At 46.1% G+C, this 22,279-nt stretch overlaps 1 protein-coding gene across 8 annotated transcripts in view; it reads right to left on the minus strand.

The window, feature by feature from the left end:
- The window catches only part of TNRC18 (trinucleotide repeat containing 18), a 416,103-nt gene that overhangs the window by 156,915 nt on the left and 236,909 nt on the right, over positions 1-22,279 (minus strand). For all 8 annotated transcript variants that reach the window (XM_088456240.1, XM_088456241.1, XM_088456243.1 and 5 more), the window contains one exon: positions 11,391-11,591. In XM_088456240.1, the coding sequence (XP_088312366.1) occupies positions 11,391-11,591 (201 nt within the window). The remainder of the gene's footprint in view (positions 1-11,390; positions 11,592-22,279) is intronic.

Below are 22,279 nucleotides of genomic sequence, written 5' to 3' on the forward strand. Positions count from 1 at the left end.
CGAGTGGCCGCTTACGAGCGGCTCTGAATCAGGCCCTGAGTTCGCAGAGGTTATGCAGACCCAAGGCAGAATGATTGACAGGAAGTGACTTTGTGGGTGCTGACGGGAGAGGGGGGGTCAGGCAAATGCAGGAATGCCAGTGCGTTTCAACATCGTTGCATGGACGTGCATAAATTAGCCACTGCGATACCAGACACAGCCTGGGGTCTCATAGCGTGCGCAGAAATAAGCAATTCCTGACTGAGGTCTGACCTGCCTTACCTGTGCATATGGGTCCGATGTTACCGATTGTTTTGCTATGATGTCCAAGTATACGGATGTGAGTAAGGGGAAGTGGGCGTCCTTATGTTAGAATGCAAACATTTACATATCACCGCTGATATTAGCAACTGCGTTGCGTGCGTATAAGCAGAATAGCGATCCCTGCTGAATCAGGTCCATAGTACGTCATCCTAAAGAAAGTAGCCATTAGAACAGGGGTCAGGGAACTTTTTTACCTTTTACCTCAAAATATATTTAGATACGCCGTTACCCCCTTGATTTGAAAGGAGGGAAATCATATAGTAGTGCCCTCATATAATGCCCCTTTAGTAGTGCCCCCATAGTTATGCCCCTGTAGTAGAGCCCCCCACATAATGCCCCTGTAGTAGTGCCCCCATATAATGCCCCTGTAGTAGTGCCCCGTTATGGCCCTGTAGTAGTGCCCCAATATAATGCCCCTGTAGTAGTGCCCCCATATAATGCCCCCATATAATGCCCCTGTAGTGCCACTTGTACAAATAAAAAAAACACTTACCTTAATCCCCGCTCCTGCATCCGCCACCGTCCTGTCCGCCCGAACGTCTCTCCCATAGCGCACATGGAGAAAGCCAAAAGCTGGAGTTCAGAAGAGAACTCCAGCCTCCAGCTAACGCGGCGCTGCAGGGAAGGAGCCGGGCACCCGCTGGTAATAACATCTCAGCGGGCGTCTGGCTTAGAGCCTCCCTGCGGCACAGCCGGGCATGCATATGAATCATTCTATATTATAGAATGATTCATATGCATGCCCGGGTGTCCGTCCATTACCCCTAGGAATTCCATTTTTACCCCATGTGGGGTAATTTACCCCTATTCCCCGACCACTGCATTAGAAGATGGGTAAAAAGTGACCATAAAGGGATACACATGGTCATCAACAATACTCAGACAGGCTCAGGCATTTAAACACGGCTTAGTTGTTATTAAGGGTCCTAACGAATGCAAATAAACCATTCCTCACATGATTACAATTCCACCACCAGCCTGGACTGTTCACACATGGCAGGATGAATCCATGGATTCATGTTGTTTTACACCAAATTCTGACCCTATTATCTGAATTTTACAGTGTACTTTTCTGCTTTTGTGCATCCACTTCAAATTAAGACATGCCGCGTACAGTGATATGCAACAGAGCATTCAGAGATGCTCTATTGCCTATCACTGCTTTAACATGCTTATTTCAGTTACTGGGGGAGATGTAAGAAGCTCCGAAGCGGTATCAGCGCCGGACTGGGACTAAAAATAGGCCCTGGCATTTTAAAGCACACAGGCCCACCTCGCGTCAGCACCTGGCTCCTGGCATAGACTCCTCCCCTATCTTAGTCTATGTGCTTACACATATAATTAATATTAGAACATAAAAGTGTACATCATTCTCTGTATTAAAATACACACAAAAGAGCACATCCTGCAGGGGATTCATACATGTGCCATATTTAAACATTTGGTATTTGGTTAGTTCTGTTAGGTAAAGCTGGCGCTACATTGGTATTATGTCACGCACAAAGTAAAGGAAAGGCATTTTCCCAATTGACCAAGGCTTAGCCTAGCAGTTGTAGAGGATTAGATGGTGTTCACTGTAGGAATTTTTTAGGGCAGGGGAGCTGAGCAGAGGAGGACACGTCTGTGCTCACCTAGCAGAGCTGTTACTACACATTTTGATGCCCTGTAGACATAAAGAGCTTTGGTTTCCCCCGACACAAAAGAATATGGTAGTATGCGCGCCGTAGGCGTGCGTCTAAAAAAATAGTTGTGTGTTCTCTAAGAAGGGGCGTGAGCACACAATAGTACCCGCAATTCAAATTATTCCATACCATACTGCCCCTTTGTCACATTACACTGCAGAGTAGTGCCCCTCATTCAAGTTACACACAGTAATGCCCCTTACACCTAGTGATCGCGCTAAATGAAAAAAGTGTGGGTCCCAGGGACCCCTCACTTTAAAAAAAATGGGGTCCTACTCCATAGTGTCTGGGTCCTATGACAATTTATGCCTCACTGCGTGTAGCGCATAAAAAAGCACAGAACAGCAGAAGGGGTACAGACATGAGGAGAATAGGGGGCACTTAGTACACAGAAAAGCAGAAGGGGTACAGACATGGGGAGAGGGGAACGGGTCACAGAGGTGGGAGGGCAGAATACACGGGAGAGCAGAAGGGGTACAGACAATGGGGAGACGGGAACAGGGGTCACAGAGGTGGGAGGGCAGAATACACGGGAGAGCAGAAGGGGTACAGACAATGGGGAGATGGGAACAGGAGTCACAGAGGTGGGAGGGCAGAATACACGGGAGAGCAGAAGGGGTACAGACACGGAGAGGGGAACAGGCGTCACAGAGGTGGAAGGGCAGAGTACACGGGAGAGCAGAAGGGGTACAGACACGGGGAGAGGGGAACAGGCGCCACAGAGGTGGGAGGCAGAGTATATGGGAGAGCAGAAGAGGTACAGACATGGGGAGAGGGGAACAGGCGTCACAGAGGTGGGAGGGCAGAGTATACGGGAGAGCAGAAGGGGTACAGACATGGGGAGAGGGGAACAGGTGTCACAGAGGTGGAAGGGCAGAGTACACCGGAGAGCAGAAGGGGTACAGACACGGAGAGAGGGGAACAGGGAGCACAAAGGTGGGAGGGCAGAGTACACGGGAGAGCAGAACATGTAGAGTCATGGGGAGAGGAGAATATGGGGCACAGAGGTGAGAGGGCAGAGTACACGGGAGGGCAGAACATGTACAGGCATGGGGAGAGGGAAACAGGGGGCACAGAGATGGGAGGGCAGAGTACATGGGAGAGCAGAACATGTACAGGCATGGGGAGAGGGGAACAGGGGGCACAGGTGGGAGGGCAGAGTACACAGGAGAGCAGAACATGTACAGATATGGGGAGAGGGGAACAGGGGGCACAGGTGGGAGGGGAGAGCAGAACATGTACAGACATGGGGAGAGGGGAACGGGGCATAATGGAGCTGGAGAGCAGAATGAGTACAGAAGTAAGGGGAGGCTTAGGTTTAGGTACGAAGGGTGGAGGGTTAGGTCTAGGCACGAAGGGGGGGAGGGTTAGGTTTAGGCACTAATGGGGAGGGTTAGGGGGAGAGGGTAAGTATGAAAAGCTCAGTTTTTAATAAACAAAAAAATTTGTTGAAAAGTGAGAAAAATATGGGAAACAATATGTGTATATATAGTTCACACTAGCTGTAATGTGTCCAAGGCACACAGTAAACAACACTCAGAGAGGGCTGTTGCAGCAATCCAATAGAACATGTTGTGGATATATAAATAAGCATATGGTACAGTACACAAGCCTCCTCCTCTATCCTGCCCAGTCACCAGCAGCTTGTAGAATCCCAGCCGTACAGACTGGGACGGCCCTAGCCCAATTTTTTTGGTAAGCAAATATATTTTTTGGTGCCCCCAGGCATATTATTGCGCATGCCCAAACAAATTAAGGGGCCGTGGTCTCATGGAAAAAGCCATAATCATTACACATACCCCTTTCTCGTCACTGTGGGAACATTCCTTTCCATATGTACCTTAATGCAGTCCACCCAGTAGTTCCCGTTATACAGTACTCCCAGTATGCAATGCCCCCAGTAGTGGTCACCCTTATGCAGGCCCCCAGTAGTGATCACCCTTATACTGTGCTCCCATTAGTTGTCCCCCCCCTGTGCAATGCAGTGCCCCAGGAGTGGGCCCCCTTATGCAGTCTCCCAGTAGTGCCCCTTATATAGCGCCCCCAGTAGTAGTCCCTCCCTATGCAGTGCCCCCAGTAGTGGTCCCCCCTATGCAGTACCCCTTATACAGCACCCCCTGTAGTGGTCCTCCCTATTCAGTGCCCCCAGTATTGGTCCCCCTTATGCAGTGCCCCTTGTGCCCCAGGAGAGGTCCTCCTTATACAGGCCTCCAGTAGTGCCCCCAGTAGTGATCCCCCCCTATGCAGTGCCCCTTATACAGTGCCCCAGTAGTGGTCCCCCCTGTGCAGTGCCCCTTGTGCCCCAGTAGTAAGCCCCTTATATAGTGTCCCCAGTAGTAGTGCCCCATATGCAGTGCCCCCAGTAGTGGTACACCCTATGCAGTGCCCCCAGTGGTAGTCCCCCCATAGTGGTACCCCTTATGCAGTGCCCTTTAAATAGTGGCCCCAGTTGTAGTCCCCCCCCAATGCAGTATCCCCAGTATTGCCCTTTATATAGAGCCCCCAGTAGTGGTCCCACGATGCAGTCCCCCCAGTGGTAGTCCCCCCTATGCAGTACCCCCAGTATTGCCTTTTATATAGAGCCCCCAGTAGTGATCCCCCGATGTAGTGCCCCCAGTATTGCCCTTTATATAGAGCTCCCAGTAGTGATGCAGTGATCCCAGTGGTAGTCCCCTCCCCTTGTAGTGCCCCTAGTAGTAGTCCTCTCCCCTTGTAGTGCCCCTAGTAGTAGTCCCCCCTTGTAGCCCCCCTAGTAGTAGTCCCCCCCCTTGTAGTGCCCCTATTAGTAGTCCCCCGATGCAGTGCCCCTACTAGTAGCCCCCCCTTGTAGTAGTAGTCCCCCTAGTAGTAATCCCCCCCACAGTAGTACCCCTAGTAGTTGTCCCCTCCCTTGTAATAGTAGTCCCCCTAGTAGTAATCCCCCCACAGTAGTAGCACCCCTGATGCAGTGTCCTTTGTAGTTGTCCCCCCCCTTGTAGTAGTAATCCCCCCTCAGTAGTGCTACCCCCCAGTAGACACACACATAATGAAAAAACAAACAAACAAACACTTAACTGAAAGGCAGGGGAGACAGCATGCAGGTCTTCCCCGGGATTTTGCTGAACTAGCTGCTCCCTGTTACTAGAGGTACAGCTGGTCCTCTAGCGTCTGGCAGCAGAACATGGCAAATGAAGAACCTCTCAAATGTCAATGTGCTACGATGTTTCCTATGCGGCGGCGGCCATTTTGGGAGAGACAATTTCAATAGTACTGTATCCATGTAGACGGACAGACCGGCCCACGCAGCCATCGGCCCTTCTGGCATTTGCCAGAAGTGCCCGATGGTCAGTCCGGCCCTGTCCAGGGCTGCATGCGGGATCTCACGATACTTGCGAGATCCCGTACAAAATTGGAGGTCTTTAAAGACCAGGCAAACACTATGAAAGAGGCCTTTCTCACAAGTGGCTATGAAGAAAAGAAAGTCACAAAAGTTCTGTAGCTGATGGTAAAACTGGACCGGAAGGAATTACTGACGAACAAACCAAAAATGGAGAAAGACGAGAAGTTCCAGTGGGCGTTCGTCTCTGACTTCAACTCACAGTATAAAGAGATAGAGAAGCCTTTTAGTAAACACTGGTCTATATTAAAAAGGGTATACGTTCAGGAAGCCGGCGGACGGAATGCCGACCGCCGGCTTCCAGACATTGTTATCCTGACTAGGGACGAAATGTAGACGCCGGTCATTCGACCGACGTCGGGAGACCGGTGCCCGCCATTCCGATCGAGAGGATGCCGGCGCTGCTGCGGATAGCCGCAGGGGAGGGGGGGAGGGCTAGGTTTAGGGCTCCCGGGGGGGACTTTGGGTTAGGCTAGGGGGAGGGTTAGGCTAGGGGGAGGGTTAGGCACCCCCCCCCCGGGGGACTTAGGTTTAGGCGGCGGGGAAGGGGGGTTAGGTTTAGGCACTTAGAGGGGGGATTAGGGTTAGGCACGGGGGGGAAGGTTAGGGTGAGGCACCCTAAAGGTGGGTTAGGGTGTAGATTAGTTTAGTGAATACAATCGGGACAATCGGGATTTCTTCCTCTGTCAGCCAGGCGCTGTCGGGATTTGAACCACCAGTCAGGGGTCCAGTGGTAGTTCATACCGATTCCATTAAAAAGAGATCCTATTCTAGGGAAAAACATTCCAAACAAACCCATACATATATATAGAAGGGCAGCCAACCTCAAAACAAAATTAGTGAGGAGCGCCCATCTAGGCGAGGTACAAAAGATCACAAACAATAAATCCATAGGATGTAATAGATGTGGATTATGTTTGGGCTGTAGACATGTAAAGAAATTGGGAAATGAGAAAAAAGTAACAACAATAAATTTGAATGGGAAAACACATGTCATCTCATATTTCATCACATGTAACTAAAAAATTTGATTTACACAATAGAATATAGTTGCGGCACTACAAGAAACCTGAAAACCCGTATCGGAGAACATCTCTGGGAATAATAAAAATGGTTTAGATTCCCATGCCCTATCGGCACACTTCAAAGCGGTCCATAACTGTTCTACAAATGATATAAAAAATGTTTTGGTATTAAAATAGTCAAAAAATCATGACTAAGTAAGGACAATACAGCCACTATAGCTAAAGAGGAGATGAAACTAATATATAAACATCAGACTTTAATTCCGGAAGGTCTGAATCAAGATTTTGAAGTGAAATGGTTTTTATGAAGGGTTTTTTAAGATGTATTATTCAGTCTGATTTTAACATTTTCTCTTTTGTGTGATTTTATCTTAAGTGTTGATTTTATTGATATTGTTTTATTCTGTATGTTTAAATTAAGATATTTGGGTAGTACCCTCGTGCTTAAGGAGACTAAGATGGCCACCGCCCCTCAAAACAAATGAGGAAGCATGCTATACAGTTTGAGCTCTGGTAGACTGAGTCACATCCGGATACCCCACCACGTGTCCAGCGGCAAGACTGGAGTTGGAGCACGTGGAGGAAGGCATCCCACGCGTCTGCTGTGACTCGCGGGATGCGCCGGAAGTGACGCGAGGAGGACACGTGATGAGAGCCGGAAGTGACGCGGCACCACGTGTTTAGGACAGGGGCTCTCACCGGGACCATGCTTATTGCATTCCCGGGAAAATACAGGATGGGGGCCCAACCACTTGATATGGTTCTGGAGTGGAATGCAATTATTGTTTAATTGGTTAGGTGATATAAAGTGCCCATATTTGGATAAGTCCAACACACCTTGATAAAGATCCCCAGGAGAGCGGATTGAAACACGTTGGTTCATGGGACTTTTTATTTTTTATAACTACACATCCATTAGCCATTGATGTTTTGGATGATTCAAATGCACATTTATCATTTGACCTATTATTTCACTATGGGGGTTTGTTTGGATTTCCGGACTCCACTTCCCTCACATGTATACTAGGTCGTGATTACTTCTTTTTATAATTATATGTTTTAATCTTTGTCCGTTTTTGTTGGTGACATTACATTTGTTGAATATAATATAAACCTCAGAGTCCTGACATCTCCCCCACTGTCATCTTCCTGTCAGATTGAACCTGTCTGGCCATTCTCCTATGACATCTCTCATTAACAAGGAGATTTCACCCACAGAACTGCAGCTCGCTAGATACTTTTTGTTTTGCGCATTATTCTTTGCAACTCTAGAGACTGATGTGCATGAAAATTCAGAGATCTCAGCAGTTTCTACTCAAATCACCCTGTCGATTATCAACAATCACTCCATGGTCACAGTCACTAAGAACGCATTTCTTCCCCATTCTATGCATGCTTTTATGCATAGAGTTTCTGTTACATTGTCACGTTACTAGGGTTTGTAGCAGAAAGTAGGATTTCTTGGAGCAGGCTGCAATATACTAGAACTGGTGCCCGGAGCATGACTGACTCAGGCTGCAGGAAACACTGGAACTGGGTGCCGGAAGCACAACTGAAGCATGCTGCAATAACATATGCTGTGGAGCAATACTGGAGCTGGTTTGCTGGATTGCACTGTAGCGGAATACTGTGCAACAATACTGGAGCAGGTTTCCTGGAACACACTAAGGCTGAATGCTGTGAAGCAATTGCTGAAGCAGGTGTGCTGGAACACACTAAAACAAATTATTGAAGCAGATGTGCTGAAACACACTGAGGCAGATTGCTGAGAAGCAAATACTGGAAGAAGTAATGAAGTAAGGCAAAACAGCATCCTGCTTAACGCAATCTTCAGATAGAGTTATTATCGTAGGGCTCTCTCCCAGTATTATTTACTAAAAGAATGCAAATTTAAAGGCTTGGAGTAGTTTTTTTACGAAAACTGCTCCAAAAGCCCATTGATACATTTAAGTGATACTAATATAATGTGAAAAGGGTGTGAAGACACCAGTTTTCACATTATTTTAGTAAAAAAGGATTGAAAAATAGGACCCAAAGTATTAAATACTGTTTCAATATGTAAGTTCTACTGGCTTAATAAAACAAGACTATGGGGGCATATGTATCAAAGCTTGATGTGAGATAAAATTGTGATGTGAGATATATATCACCAACCAATCAGCTTCTAACTTACATTTTGCAGGCTGTGTTTAAGAAATGATAGTTTGGAGCTGATTGGTTGGTGACTTATATTTCACAATTTTATTCAAATCAAGCTTTGATACATATGCCCCTAAGGGCCTTATTTATCAACAAGTTTTATCACTCAAAATTAGTGATAAAACTCACTGTGTATGAAAATGGTGCTCCAGCCAATCATCTGTTTGAAAAATGACAGTTGGGAGCTGATTGGCTGGAGCACCATTTATCATACACAGCGAGTTTTGTCACTCGTTCTGAATGATAAAACTTGTTGATAAATAAGGCCCAATGTCTGTTCGTTTACAATCTGCATTTATTCATGCCTAAAGAAAAACTGTGACATTCTATGGCAAGGGTTTGCAAAATACTACCCACTGCCCCAACTACCATACCACATACAGATGCCTGACCGAGCACCCATGAGCACAAACTGTCCCAGCGACTCTTGTGATACGTGTGCTACTGGTACCCCCAACACACACTGTACACTGCACCAGAAATATCTGCTATGGGAGCAGACAGAGGCTCGCACCAGCTTTAGCCAATAAACACAAGCTGGGCGCTGACTGGATAGACAGACAGTCCCCTATATGCACCACAAAGTAAGCAAACTGCCAGTTTGTGTCGCTTAGTTTGCCATGAAAGTTGGATCTTGTGTCATCTGTCTCAGCAAATATGTCACAATACCACAAAGGCTGTGGAATCACTTCAATACCATTTTATTTTTACTCTGGGCATTGACTTGACAGTCTAGTACTGTAGGTATTTAAAAAAGTATCAAGTAATGAATTAATGATTGTAATGATTATCCTTTTGTGAAGATTAAACAAGGTGCTCAAATCCCTGGTGCAAAGATATGTGTTTATCATCATAGATTATTGCAATGTTTTAAAAATAAATAAATAATTATTCATAATAAATTACAGGTAGAGAGAGGGCTGAAAGAGAGAGAGGAGGTAGACAAAGAGAGGGAGAGAGAGAGACAGAGGGAGAAAGAAATCTTGACAGATGCGAAACAGATAGGTAAGGAGAAAGAGGTTGAAAGGAAGAGAGAAGGAGAAAGACAGAGGGAGGGAGGCAAAGAGAGGAGGGAGAGAGGGGGGACAAAAAGGGAAAGAAGGAGGGAGACAGAGGGAGAGACCGCTAGCAGACACACTACCTGTTTCAGCTTCATCATGTTCCTGACGGGCGGGCATGTCACGACATTAGACCCCATCCCCTACACCAGCAAATTACCAGTGGCGGGGGGGCTTAGAGATCATCAGTCATTGGCTGCCCGGCCACCCACTGTGGTGTAGAGGCGGAGAAAAGCTGTCTCTGTCTTTAATCAAAAGTGACAGACTGTGATGCTGCCAGGAGCCGGAGCAGGGAGGGTCCAGAGTGACTCGGTCCAGAACAATGTTTTCTGAGTGTGGGGGCCCCTAGTAGACCGCCCCATCTGCCCTGCTTATAATCCGGCCCTGACCATAGCTAAGAAAGTGACACTTCATAAGTAGGTTTCTCCATGAAGTCTTGTCAGGCCGGACATTGTGAAGAAAGTTGAACAATTCTATAAGAAATGGGGAGTCTACACTGAAACATTGTCTGTGGAAACAGCCGCTCATCATGATACTATTCGAGTCAACAGACTGGTATTTGTATAGACTACTTGGCAATGCTTAACGTCAAAGATTTCCCTCTCCCTTTCTGACATTGGGCCTGATTCAGACCTGGTCGCTAGATGCGTACGTTCGCACTGAGCGTATGCAAATTTTTCAAATTGACGTCATGGGATGCAATCGCTCGCAAAGGCATAAGCACACCCACTTTGGCTGTGCGAGCAATCGATCTCTGTGTATGTAGACACCCCTTAGCGTATGTAGAGACGCCCACTGGCACACGTCATCTCCAGGAAGTGTATTAAAACATTGGTACATCAAGGACCAACGGATGTGAACACAGGGCTTGTGGTAGCCTTACCCTACTGCAAGCTCTGCGAGCATTTCAGTGTAAAAAAAAGCCAAGTGACGTGTACTATGACGCTGCCTGTTAATTATGCACGCCTCTGAAACGGCGTTGAAACACTCAGGCACCCCTGCGTTCGCATCTCCAACCCCCCGTTTTTACTGGACTGCCCCTGTTACCACCCACAAACGGCCTCTCCTGTCACTCATTACACTGGGCTATCTTTGCAGGGTGAGCGAGCGGTATGCGATCGCATTGAGTAGTTCGCGCACGCGCAGAACGAAGCGTGCGCATGCACGTATGCAGAACATCAGGCCACTTGCGAGCGCACGCATATTAGCAAACGGATCTGAATCAGGCCCATTGTATGTTGTGGCCTGGGTCAGGATGACAATATGATTTCATACTTCAAGCAATTCCAGGTTTCTACAAATGAGCCCCTCCCTCCCCTCTCTATTGTTTTTTTTCTATTTAATTGTATAAAACAGTTTGGTCTTAATAATATTTACTGCAACAATAGAATAATTTTCTGATGGTTTTTTTTTTCTTATTTTCATTTATATTTTTGTTTCTACACATTTTAAACATTATATCTTCAGTGCTATTGATTTGTATTAATCAAATTATCCTGTGAAACAATCCTTTATCTCTTCCATGGGATTTGTTTGCTATTTTCAAATTGGGTTGACTTTTTGGTTTAACAACAACGAATCACTGCCATCTTGCCACTGTCAGGTCTATTTGATGCATTGTAGCACTATTTGTTTAATTTGTTTTTGTATGTTGTGATAAAAACTTAACGAAATAAATCTAAAAAAAATGTATACTGTGCATTAAGGTCTGACCAAATGTTTGCAATACATGTTTGCCAAAACTCACCAATTAAGTTTTGTTTTCCTTCCTCAGATATTTGTTTGACTTCCAGTTGAATGTTGGATAAAGGTGGAGATATGATAGGGCTGGGCTGTACACTGGCAGCAAATCGAGCAAGAAGACCTAGTCCACTATCTTCCATGTGTGGGAATGAGAACTGATCTATATCATAACCAACATAATCTTCCTCCTCTTCTGAGCTATAATCTAACAAAGAGAGAAAGAGTTTACATTAAACATCCATTTTTTTAAAATAATCTATTGTTATAACATGATCAGTATCATATGTCACTAATGTTAGAATATTAATATTGTTCACCCAACATGATGTCCACTCAAATACTCCAGAACAATGTCAAAGAGCGTAACTGAAAAAAAGGAGATCACCATAATGGTATAGGATATTAGCATAGAATAGACTTCCATTACTGAATAATCATGAAATAGTATATTGATAGTAACATTTGAAAGTGCAACAGATAGTTGTGTAATTGCTGTTGCCTCTTGAGACAGGTTAGTACAAATATCAAGGTATATCTTGCAAAAATAAAAATAAAATAACTTGTGCCCTAAAAAGTTGCAGTTTAGACTCATAATGGAATGTAAAACATCTAGAAAAGGAAACTAATATATATATATATATATATATATATATATATATATATATATATATATATATAGACACACACACACACACACGTTGTTGGTTGAAAGTTTGTGAACCCTGCAGAATGTTCTATATTTCTGCTGAAATGTAGCCTAAAAATACCTCAGATTTTCACACAAGTCCTAAAAGTAGATAAAGATAACCAAATCAAACAAATGAGACAAAAAAAAATAAAATTAGACGTGCTTATTTTTTTATTGAGGAAAATGATCCAATATCACATATCTGTGAGTGGCAAAAGTGTGTGAACCTTTAGGCTTAGCAGATAGTTTTTAAAGGTGAAATTAGAGTCAGGTATTTTCAATCTATGGGATGCCAATCAGGTGTGAGTGGACAACCTGTTTTTTTAGAAGAACAGGGATCTATCAAAGTCTGGTGTCCACAACACGTTTGTGGAAGTGTATCATGCCAAGAACAAAGGAGATTTCTGAGGACCTCAGAAGAATAGTTGTTGATGCTCATCAGGCTGGAAAGGGTTACAAAACCATCTATAAAGAGTTTCGACTCCACCAATATACAGTCAGATAGATTGTGTACAAATGGAGAAAATTCCAGACCCTCTCCAGGAGTGGTTGACCAACAAAGATCACGCCAAGAGCAAGGCATCTAATTTTTGCTGAAATTTGGCCTAAAACTACCTCAGATTTTCATACAACTCCTAAAAGTAGATAAATATCCAATCCAATATCCAATATCGGATATCTGTGAGTGTCAAAAGTATGTGAACCTTTGCTTTCAGTATCTGGTATGACCCCTTTGTGCAGCAATAATTGTTTCTAAACGTTTCTGGTAATTGTTGATTAGTCCTGAACATCAGCTTGGAGGAATTTTACCCCATTCCTCCGTACAAAACAGGTTCAACTCTCTTATTTTGGTGGGTTTCTTCCCATGAACTGCTCGCTTTAGGTCCTTCCACAACATTTCTATTGATTGGATTAAGGTAATTCTTTGGTCGAATGACTTATGTGCTTTGGGTCAATGTCTTGCTGCATGACCCACAGATGCTGCTCATGGACAGATGTCCTGACATTTTCCTTTAGAATATTCTGGTATAATTCAGAATTCATTGTCCCATCAATGATGGCAAGTCGTCCTGGGCCAGATGCAGCTAAAAAGGCCCAAACCATGATACAACCAAAGTGTTTCACAATAGGTACAAGGTTTTTATGCTGGAATGCAGTGTTCTCTTTTCTCCAAACATAACACTACTCATTTAAACGAAATAGCTTTATTTGTTCTTCAGGGTCCATAGGGCTCCACAGGGGAGACAATGGGGTGTAGGTGGACCGGACACCAACAGTAAAGCTTTTCAATGTCAGGATGCTCCGATCCTTCCCCCTATACCCTGCCCACAGCCTGAGGGCAACTCAGTTTTGTTAACAAGCCCAAGGCAGAAGAAGAATAGGAGAAGAAAGACTGGTACACTGAAGAATCACACTCTTACATAGAGAAGGAAACAAATTACCAAGAGAATAAACCTATAGAAGCCAGGTGCGTCAGGGTGGGTGCCCTGTGGACCCTATGGACATTGAAGAAAGAGAGTTAACAAGGGTACATTTTACCATAACTCTCCTTTTCTTCTTCAGGGTCCATAGGGATCCACAGGGGAGACAATAGGGATGTTTCAAAGCAGTTGTTCAAGGGTGTTCCGCTCCTGAGCTGAGAGAACCCTACGCCCAAAGGAAGCATCCTGAGAGGCAAATGCATCAAATGCATAAAACCTAAGAAAGGTGTAGACAGAAGTCCACGTGACCGCCTTGCATAGCTGTTCAGCTTAAGCTCCACGCCGGGTCTGCCCACGAGGGACCCACAAATCGAGTACAATGAGCAGATACTGTAGCCGGCATAGGAAGGCCAGTCTGCATGTAAGCCTGTGAGATAGTCATTCAAATCCATCTGGCCAGAGTCTGTTTGTTAGCTGGCCATCCTTTCTTGTGGAATCCATATAGGACAAAGAGGTAGTCCGATTTCCTGATGAAAGTAATACAGTCCGCGTAGATCTTCAGAGCATGGACCACATCTAAAGAGGCCTCATCTGGTGATTGAAAGGCCGGAACCACAATTTCCTCATTTAGGTGGAAACGAGAAACCATCTTGGGAAGGAAGCTCGGGCTCATCCTAAGAACAGCCCTGTCTTGATGAAATTTTAAAAAGGTAGAGAGACATGAAAGCGCCCCTAAATCTGATACCCTGCGGGCAGATGCTATAGCCACAAGAAACAAGAGTCTTCACCGTGAGCCAATTGATATCCACTGATTCCAGGGGATCAAATGGAGGTTCCTGAAGTGCTTGGAGCACCACTGACAAATCCCATGGAGCCACAGGAGGGACAAAGGGAGGCTGCATTCATAGAACACCTTGCAGGAAGGTGTGAACATCTGGTATAGGAGCAATTCTGCGCTGGAACCAGATGGACAAAGCAGAGACCTGCACTTTCAGAGATGCTAGGCGAAGGCCTAGAACCAATCCAGCCTGAAGAAAGGCAAGAATTCTAGAAACTTTCAAAACATGAGGGTCATATTTATTAGGAGTACACCATTGGAAATACGTATGCCATATTCTGAGATAAATTCGGTTTATGTGCCCTGAGCATGGTTTGGACCAGAGCTGGAAAATCCCTTAGCCATTAAAAGGGATGTCTCAAGAGCCAAACCGTTAAAGACAGACGGGCTAGGTCCGGATGTAGACATGGACCCTGAGACAACAGGTCTACTCATAGAAGAAGTTGAAGAGGAACGTCTATGGAGAGACTTTGAAGATCGGAGTACCAATGGCATCTGGGCCACGCCAGAGCTATTAACAGGACTGTGCACCCTTCCTGCTTGAACTTTCGAAGAACTCAAGGAAGCAGAGATATTGGGGGGAAGAGATACACCACATGGAAGGTCCACTTCACTGACAATGCGTCCATGAACGCTGCGTCAGTGTCCCTTGTCCTAGGTCCATACACTGGAGGTTTGTTGTTGTGTCTTGAGGCCATGTTATCCACATCCGGTAGACCCCATTTGTCCACCAGGAGCTGAAAGACTTCTCGATGTAGAGACCATCTCCTGCATGCACTGCGTGACGGCTGAGAAAATCCGCTTCCCAATTGAGAACTCCTGGGATGAATACCGCAGAGATGGCATTTGGTCCAAGAGAATGTGGGACACTTCTGCCATTGCTGTCCGACTTCGAGTGCCTCCTTGGTGATTGAGATAGGCCACTGTACTTGGACTGGCCTGCCCTGAAGAATATCCTGAGCCAGAGTGAGAACTCTCTAGATGGCTCGAAGTTCCAGGACGTTGATTGGTAACACTGCCTCAACCGGAGTCCAGCGGCCCTGGAAGGAGTGCTGGCCAGGCACTGCGCCCCACCCTCGGAAGTTTGCGTACATGGTGAGGAGAGCCCAGTCTGGGATCCAAAAGGGGTGACCCTTGTCTAAATGGGATGTCTGTGTCTCTGGGGGAAGGCCCATCATCTGGGATCTGAGTAGATGGAGTAGCCTGTTCCACCTGGAAAGGAAAAGGTGTTGTAGGGGCTTGGAGTGAAAATGGCGAACTCCACCATGTCGAATATGGACACTATTGATCCCAATGTCTGCATTGCAGAGTGAATTGACACTTGGCGACTGCGAAGAAGTCTGCGCACTCTGGCCCTGATTCAGAGCCGGACGCTCTGACAGAGCGCTCGCTCTGAATCAGGGCCGTCCCTCCTACTTTTTGGAGCGGCCCCCTGGCCGCTCGCATAGCTGTGGGTGACCACCCACAGCTATAGCGAGCGGCCAAAATGATGGTCGCAATGGTCAAGACCATCGCGACCATCGGGCTTGCGACGAGACCCTTGCGGTAGGGTCTCGCTGCCGCAAGCCCTGGAGTGCTTTTGGCTCTATCAGAGCCAAAAGCACTCCCACTGACATCACTAGTGATGTCAGTGTGGCCGGCCCCAGACGGTAGGCGTTCCCATGGGAACGCCTCCATCTGGGCAGGCACGCCCACCAAAGGGGGCGTGCTGTCGATGGTGATTGACAGCACGCCCCCTTTGGTGCGAGACCCATAACGACGGCTTGGCGCATCCGGGCTCTAGCGCATGCGCTCTTGGGCAACATCGACCCGCTTGCGAGCGCCCAGCGCTCGCGAGTGGGTCTGAATCAGGCCCTCTATGCTGTTTATTGAGATCTTGTCTGCTGTTAGGAAGATTCTCTGAACCTGAGAATCTAGGAAGGCTCCCAAATGTACCATTCTTGGATAAGGTGTCAGGGAAGACTTTTTCCAGTTGATCAGCCAACCGTGCGTTTGTAGAAAGGCAATGGTTACTTGCAGATAGCGGTGAAGAATCTCTGGGGAGCTGGCCAACAGCAAGAGATCGTCCAAGTATGGGAGTAGCTTGATCCCTTGACGACGAAGATAGGCCGCCATAACTGCCATGATCTTGGTAAAGACCCGAGGGGCCGTTGAGAGGCCAAATGGCAGAGCCTGAAATCGGTAATGTTGCTGTAGTATAGCAAACCGGAGATATTGTTGATGAGAAGGAGCTATAGGTACATCATGTAGGTAAGCATCTTTAATGTCCAGAGACACCATAAAATCCCCAGGCTCCATAGCTAGGATAATAGAGCGGAGGATATCCATACAAAACCTGGGCACCTGATAAACTTTTTCAGAGATTTGAGGTTGAGGATAGGCCGATGAGACCTGTTAGGCTTCTGAACTAAGGAAAGGGTAGAATAATAGACCTTGCCTCGTTGTGAGGAGGAGACTAGAATTATTAATCCTGAATTCAGTAAGGACTGAATGGCTCTTTGGAGCAGCTGGGCCTTGCTTGGGTCCAAAGGAGGTCCTGTGCAAAAGAACTGTTAGGGGGTCGCCTCAGGAAGGATAGGGCATATCCGTGGGAGACCACTTCTCTTACCCAGGTGTCTGATGTGGTCTGACGCCAAAACTGGGCGAATTGAAGAAGTCGGACTCCCACCCTGGAAGCCCCCAAGGAGAGGCCCGCCCCATCAGGCTGCAGACTTGTCCTCAGATTTGGTAGGTGGCTGTCTAGTAGCCAGGGGTCTGTTTGGTCCTAGGCTTGGAGGTCTTGATGCCTGATGCCTTGGAAAGGACTGACCTTTAGCTTTTCCTTGAGGAGGGCAGGAACGCCATCTTGGAAGCTGCCATGGTAGTCACAATTTTATCCAATTCTGGGCCAAACAGGATATCTCCAGAATAAGGCAGAAACTCCAGAGCCCTTTTAGAGTCAGAATCTGCCTTCCTGGAGTGGTGCCAAACAATACGGTGGGCCACTACAGAAGTGGCAGATACTCTGGAGGCTAGGAGAGCCGTATCCATAGCTACTTTACCTAAGTAGGAGGCTGCATCTCTAATGTGAGATATGTAGGACTCGAAGATCCGAGGGAAATGTCTCTTCTTGGGCCCCTGCCCAACTCTCAATGGCTTTTTCCACCCAGGCCGTAGCCCCAGCAGGACGAGTAATAGCGCCTGTAAGAGAGTATATAGATTTAGGACAAGCATCTATCCTTCTAACAGCAGTTTCCTTCAAGGAGGTTGCAGTATGGATGGGTAAGTTGGCATTCTTGACCAGACATGTTACATGAGAATCTACTTCTGGGGGAACTTCCCATTTAGTATAAATCAGTACCGGGAAGAGGGTAAAAGGAACTTAAATGTTTAGGTAACAGAAACCTTTTACTGGGCATATTCCATGCCTCGCTCATGTGATCAGATAGCTGGTCAGAGTGAAGGAAGTCTGGTAAAACTACCTTTTGTCATTTAAAAAGCGGCTGTTTTGCCTTAGGAGTGGGTTCTGCCTCTTCTATTTGTAGAATACATTTTTACAGCTCTCACCAGTGCAGGTATATTTCATTTAGAGGGTGGCTCCTCGTCTCCCGAGTAGGAGTCAGAGTGAGAGAGGTCTGCGTCTTTTGCCTCCCCAGAGGATACATCAGAATCTGATAACTGAGTGGACTGGGAAGATAACACAGCACGCTTAGTAGGTTTACTCTTTTTGCAGCATTTGCTGAAAAACTGTAGAGGTATTCACCAAACTCTGTACTGAGGTAGAAAGTATGTCTACCCATGGGAGAGGCAAAAGATTTGCAGGGAGTACCTGCTGTGGCCATCCCATAGGGGGGAGTTACCACGGGGACCGCTTAGTGGTCCGCAATTTTTGCCAGCAACTGTCAAAAGGTAGCCCAGGGTGGGTACTGAGGAGAGTACATCGGGTCTGATGGGCCCAGGGCAGTATAACAATTTGTACAAAGACCATCTTGAAAGAGGTCTTCTTAAGCTAAGTCCACTGAGCAGGACTAACAAGACACCAGAGTAGGAGCAGTGGCATCAGCCTGCTTGTTAGTCTTTCCTCTGCCAGACATAGCCACAATAATAATAATAAAATACACAATCTGACACAGTGCAGTGAGCAAACCAGAAGTATGTGTAATATGGCACAGTGTAGTTTGCAACCGCGCTAAATGGTATGTGACAGCCCTCACAAATATATGGGAGATGTGAGGTACAATACCTTAGTATGTCAGGGTACAGTAGAATAAAGGGAAAGATATAAGCTGGACAGTATAGAAAGTAGAGATCAGTGCTAGCACAAGTCACATACAAACGCAGAAAAAACTATATAGCTGCAGTGGGCACTAAAATCAGCCCCACTGTTAAAAAATGGGTATCCAGCTCCTGTCGGACACCAACGAAACAGAGTTGCCCTCAGGTTGTAGGTGGGGTATAGGGGGAAAGACCTGAGCATCCTGGGATTGAAAAGCTTTGCTCTTGGTGTCCGGTCCTCCAGGTCCCACCTACACCCCATTGTCTCCCCTGTGGAGCACTATGGACCCTGAAGAAGAAATAAAGCTGTTTGGTTTAAATGAGAAGTGTTATGTTTGGAGAAAAGAGAACACTGCATTCCAGCATAAAAACCTTGTACCATTTGTGAAACACGGTGGTTGTATCATGGTTTGGCCTGTTTTGCTGCATCTGGCCCAGGACGACTTGCCATCATTGATGGGACAATGAATTTTGAATACCAGAATATTATAAAGAAAAATGTCAGGACATCTGTCCATAAGCAGCATCTGGAGAGAATGTGGGTCATGCAGCAAGACAACGACCTAAAGCACACAAGTAATTCGACCAAAGAATGGTTAAAGAATAAATTTAAAGTTTTGTAATGGCTAAGTCAACGTCCTGACCTTAATCCAATAGAAATATTGTGGAAGGACCTAAAGCGAGCAGTTCATGGGAAGAAACCCACCAAAATAAGAGAGTTGAAGCTGTAAGGAGGAATGGGGTAAAATTCCTCCAAGCCGATATGCAGGACTAATCAACAATTAGCGGAAACGTTTAGAAGCAATTATTGCTGCAAAAGGGTGTCATACCAGATACTGAAAGCAAAGGTTCACATACTTTTGCCACTCAGATATCCGATATTGGATCATTCTCTTTATCTACTTTTAGGACTTGTGTGAAAATCTGAGGTAGTTTTAGGCCAAATTTCAGCAAAAATATAGAACATTCTGAAGGGTTCACAAACTTTCAAGCACCACTGTGTGTGTAAATACATATATACTATATTATATATATATTTATTTATATTAAACAAGGTACTTGCTGAAGGAGAACTTTATGGGGTAAATTTACTAAGGGTTGTTTTGACATTTTGAGTGATTTGGCATGCGATTTGTATGCGATTTTGCTTTTGAGTATTTACTAAAGGCCAAACCGAAAGTAAAATCGAATTTTAGTCAAATCGACCTCAAATCGAACATCAAAAGAACAGTGGTACTTTTACATAGACCAGCACACAAATGCCTTATTTACTATCATTCGAACTTCAAATCCCCAAATGAATGGACCTGCTTCATGCTTTCGATTTGAGCATGAGCAGGTCGAATTGTCACAGATACATGCAGACATCAGTGAGATGACTGCATGTATCTGACTGTAAAAAGCAAATAAAGAGTTAAATGTATAAAAAAATTACGTGATGTACCCCCCCAAAAGACAACCAGCCCCAGACTTTGCAAAGCCAGTCCTGGTTGTTTAAGTACAGGGAAAAAATTGCGTAGGGTTCCACTGTACTTAATACAACCAGCACTGGGCTCTGGACTTTATATTCTCGTAGGGTTCCAGTGTAAGTTCCAGAACCAGCACCGGACCCTTTCTAGCGGGGGGGCTGATGCCATAGCCAGGGGAGCCCTATCGCCGGGCCCCCCAGCCGAAGCATCAGTCCTGACCGTTAGTCAGCCCAGGCCAGGGATCCCTGAGGAATTGGGAGGGATGTAGTCTGGAACCCGGCGGTCTAAATGCCGACCGCCGGCTTCCAGACTACTTTATCTCGACTAGGGACGAATGACAGGCTTATAAATCTAGAGGCCTGTCATTTGCCCGATGTCTGGAGACCGGCGCCCGGCATCCCGATCGAGCGGATGACGGGCGCCGTAGCGGACAGCCGCGGAGAGGGGGAGGGTTAGGTTTAGGGCACCCGGGGGGGACTTAGGGTTAGGCACCCCCCCGGGAGGTTAGGGTTAGGCTAGGGGGAGGGAGGGTTAGGCACCCCCGGGGGGAGGTTAGGGTTAGGCACCCCAATGGGGGACTTAGGTTTAGGCAGCGGGGAAGGGGGGGTTAGGGTTAGGCACAGGGGGGGAGGTTAGGGTTAGGCACCCCTAAGGAGGGTTAGGGTAGTAAATACTTACCTTTAGGACGATCAGGATTTCCTCCTTTGTCGGGCAGCCGCTGTCGGGAATACATATCACACCCAATTGGGAACCCCCCCAATATAGGGGTCCCCCTCGCCAGGGCACCCCTAGCCTAGGCTGATAGCCCGGGGCTATCCCCGTAATTCCTCCATTTACTCCAATTTGAAAACAACAGCTTGCTACATTTACTATCTGTGATAATCCAATTGTGGATTAAATGCAATACAAGCTACTATGTCATAACATTTGGTACAGTACTATGAGTCAGAGGGGAAGAAGCTGCAACATGCCCCTTATAAACCATAGCTTGTCTATAAATGTAGGATGCAGACCCCTTCCTTGACTAAAAAGTCACATGTGAAGCCCCTAATAACCGAACTTAACTTGCACAAGGTATCATTCTTAATTTGTCTGTGAGTGAAAGAAAGTTAGACCACTATTAAGCATACATAAGAATAAATATATCATTGGAAGACTGTTGCAAAAAATATTGTACAGTACAGTATAAACCACTTTGCTCAGCTCCAAAAGTTATGTTAACACAGTTCCGCCATTTTAGAAGGTAAATTCACATTTATTTTACAACCATATCATAAGTTTACTTGACTATACATAACTCTCTCTGCTACAAAAAGCTGTCCAAATGTTTTACTACCTACAGACTTTATGAAAAGAAAAACTAATGTGCAAAATATATTTAATGAATCTCCAATACAGATGTGTTCTCACTTGTTTTTGCTGCAGTTGCACTAAACAGCCCCCCTTGGCGTGCCTGGTCCTGTGAGACTCTGCTAGCGCCGGGTGTCTATTTTTGCCAAAAATGTGCATAAGTCGCAATGTGCTGATTAATTTGATATGCAAATGCAACACTTGTAAATGTGTGTGAAACTGAGTTTCTGAATCAGCATGCAAAGTGCTACGAAGCAGCGACCGCAGCTTTTTTTATGCCAAGTTTAGTTTACAGACTCATTTGCACACAGATATACAAGTGTTACATATCATATTAATCAGCACAGTCTGATGTGTCCTAGTCGCATCGCATTGAAAGCTTTTTCGGCATAAATGCCTAAAGCTAGCAGAGTTGCACAGGACCTGACAGCTCACTCACGCCAGGCTCATCACACTGCATGGCTTATTGAGGCTAGATGAGCAAGGACACATCTGTATATAATATGTTGTATTTGCATAATCCAGATAAAATAAGATACAAAAGCACAAATGAGTACTAGATATTATTAAGTACCTCTCATCTCCTCACTTTAAAGGTATATTTACTAAGAATAATGGGCCTGATTCAGACCCACTCGCGAGCGGCTGTCCGTTCGCAAGTGGGTCGATGTTATGGACTGAGCATGCGCACGACGGAGGGAGCTCCGTCGTGCGCATGCGCCAGACGCGACGAGCGAAGGAAAGTCCTTCGCTCGTTGTGTCCGATCAAAGGGGGCGTGCTGTCAATGTTGAATTACAGCACGCCCCCTATGGTGGGCGTGCCGGGGGCGTGCCTCCCTGACGGGGGCGTCAGTGGGAGTGATTTTGGCTCTG

Source organism: Taudactylus pleione, unplaced genomic scaffold (genome assembly GCF_031769625.1).
Source record: "Taudactylus pleione unplaced genomic scaffold, aTauple2 ptg000690l, whole genome shotgun sequence".
In the NCBI taxonomy this organism is placed as follows: domain Eukaryota; kingdom Metazoa; phylum Chordata; class Amphibia; order Anura; family Myobatrachidae; genus Taudactylus; species Taudactylus pleione.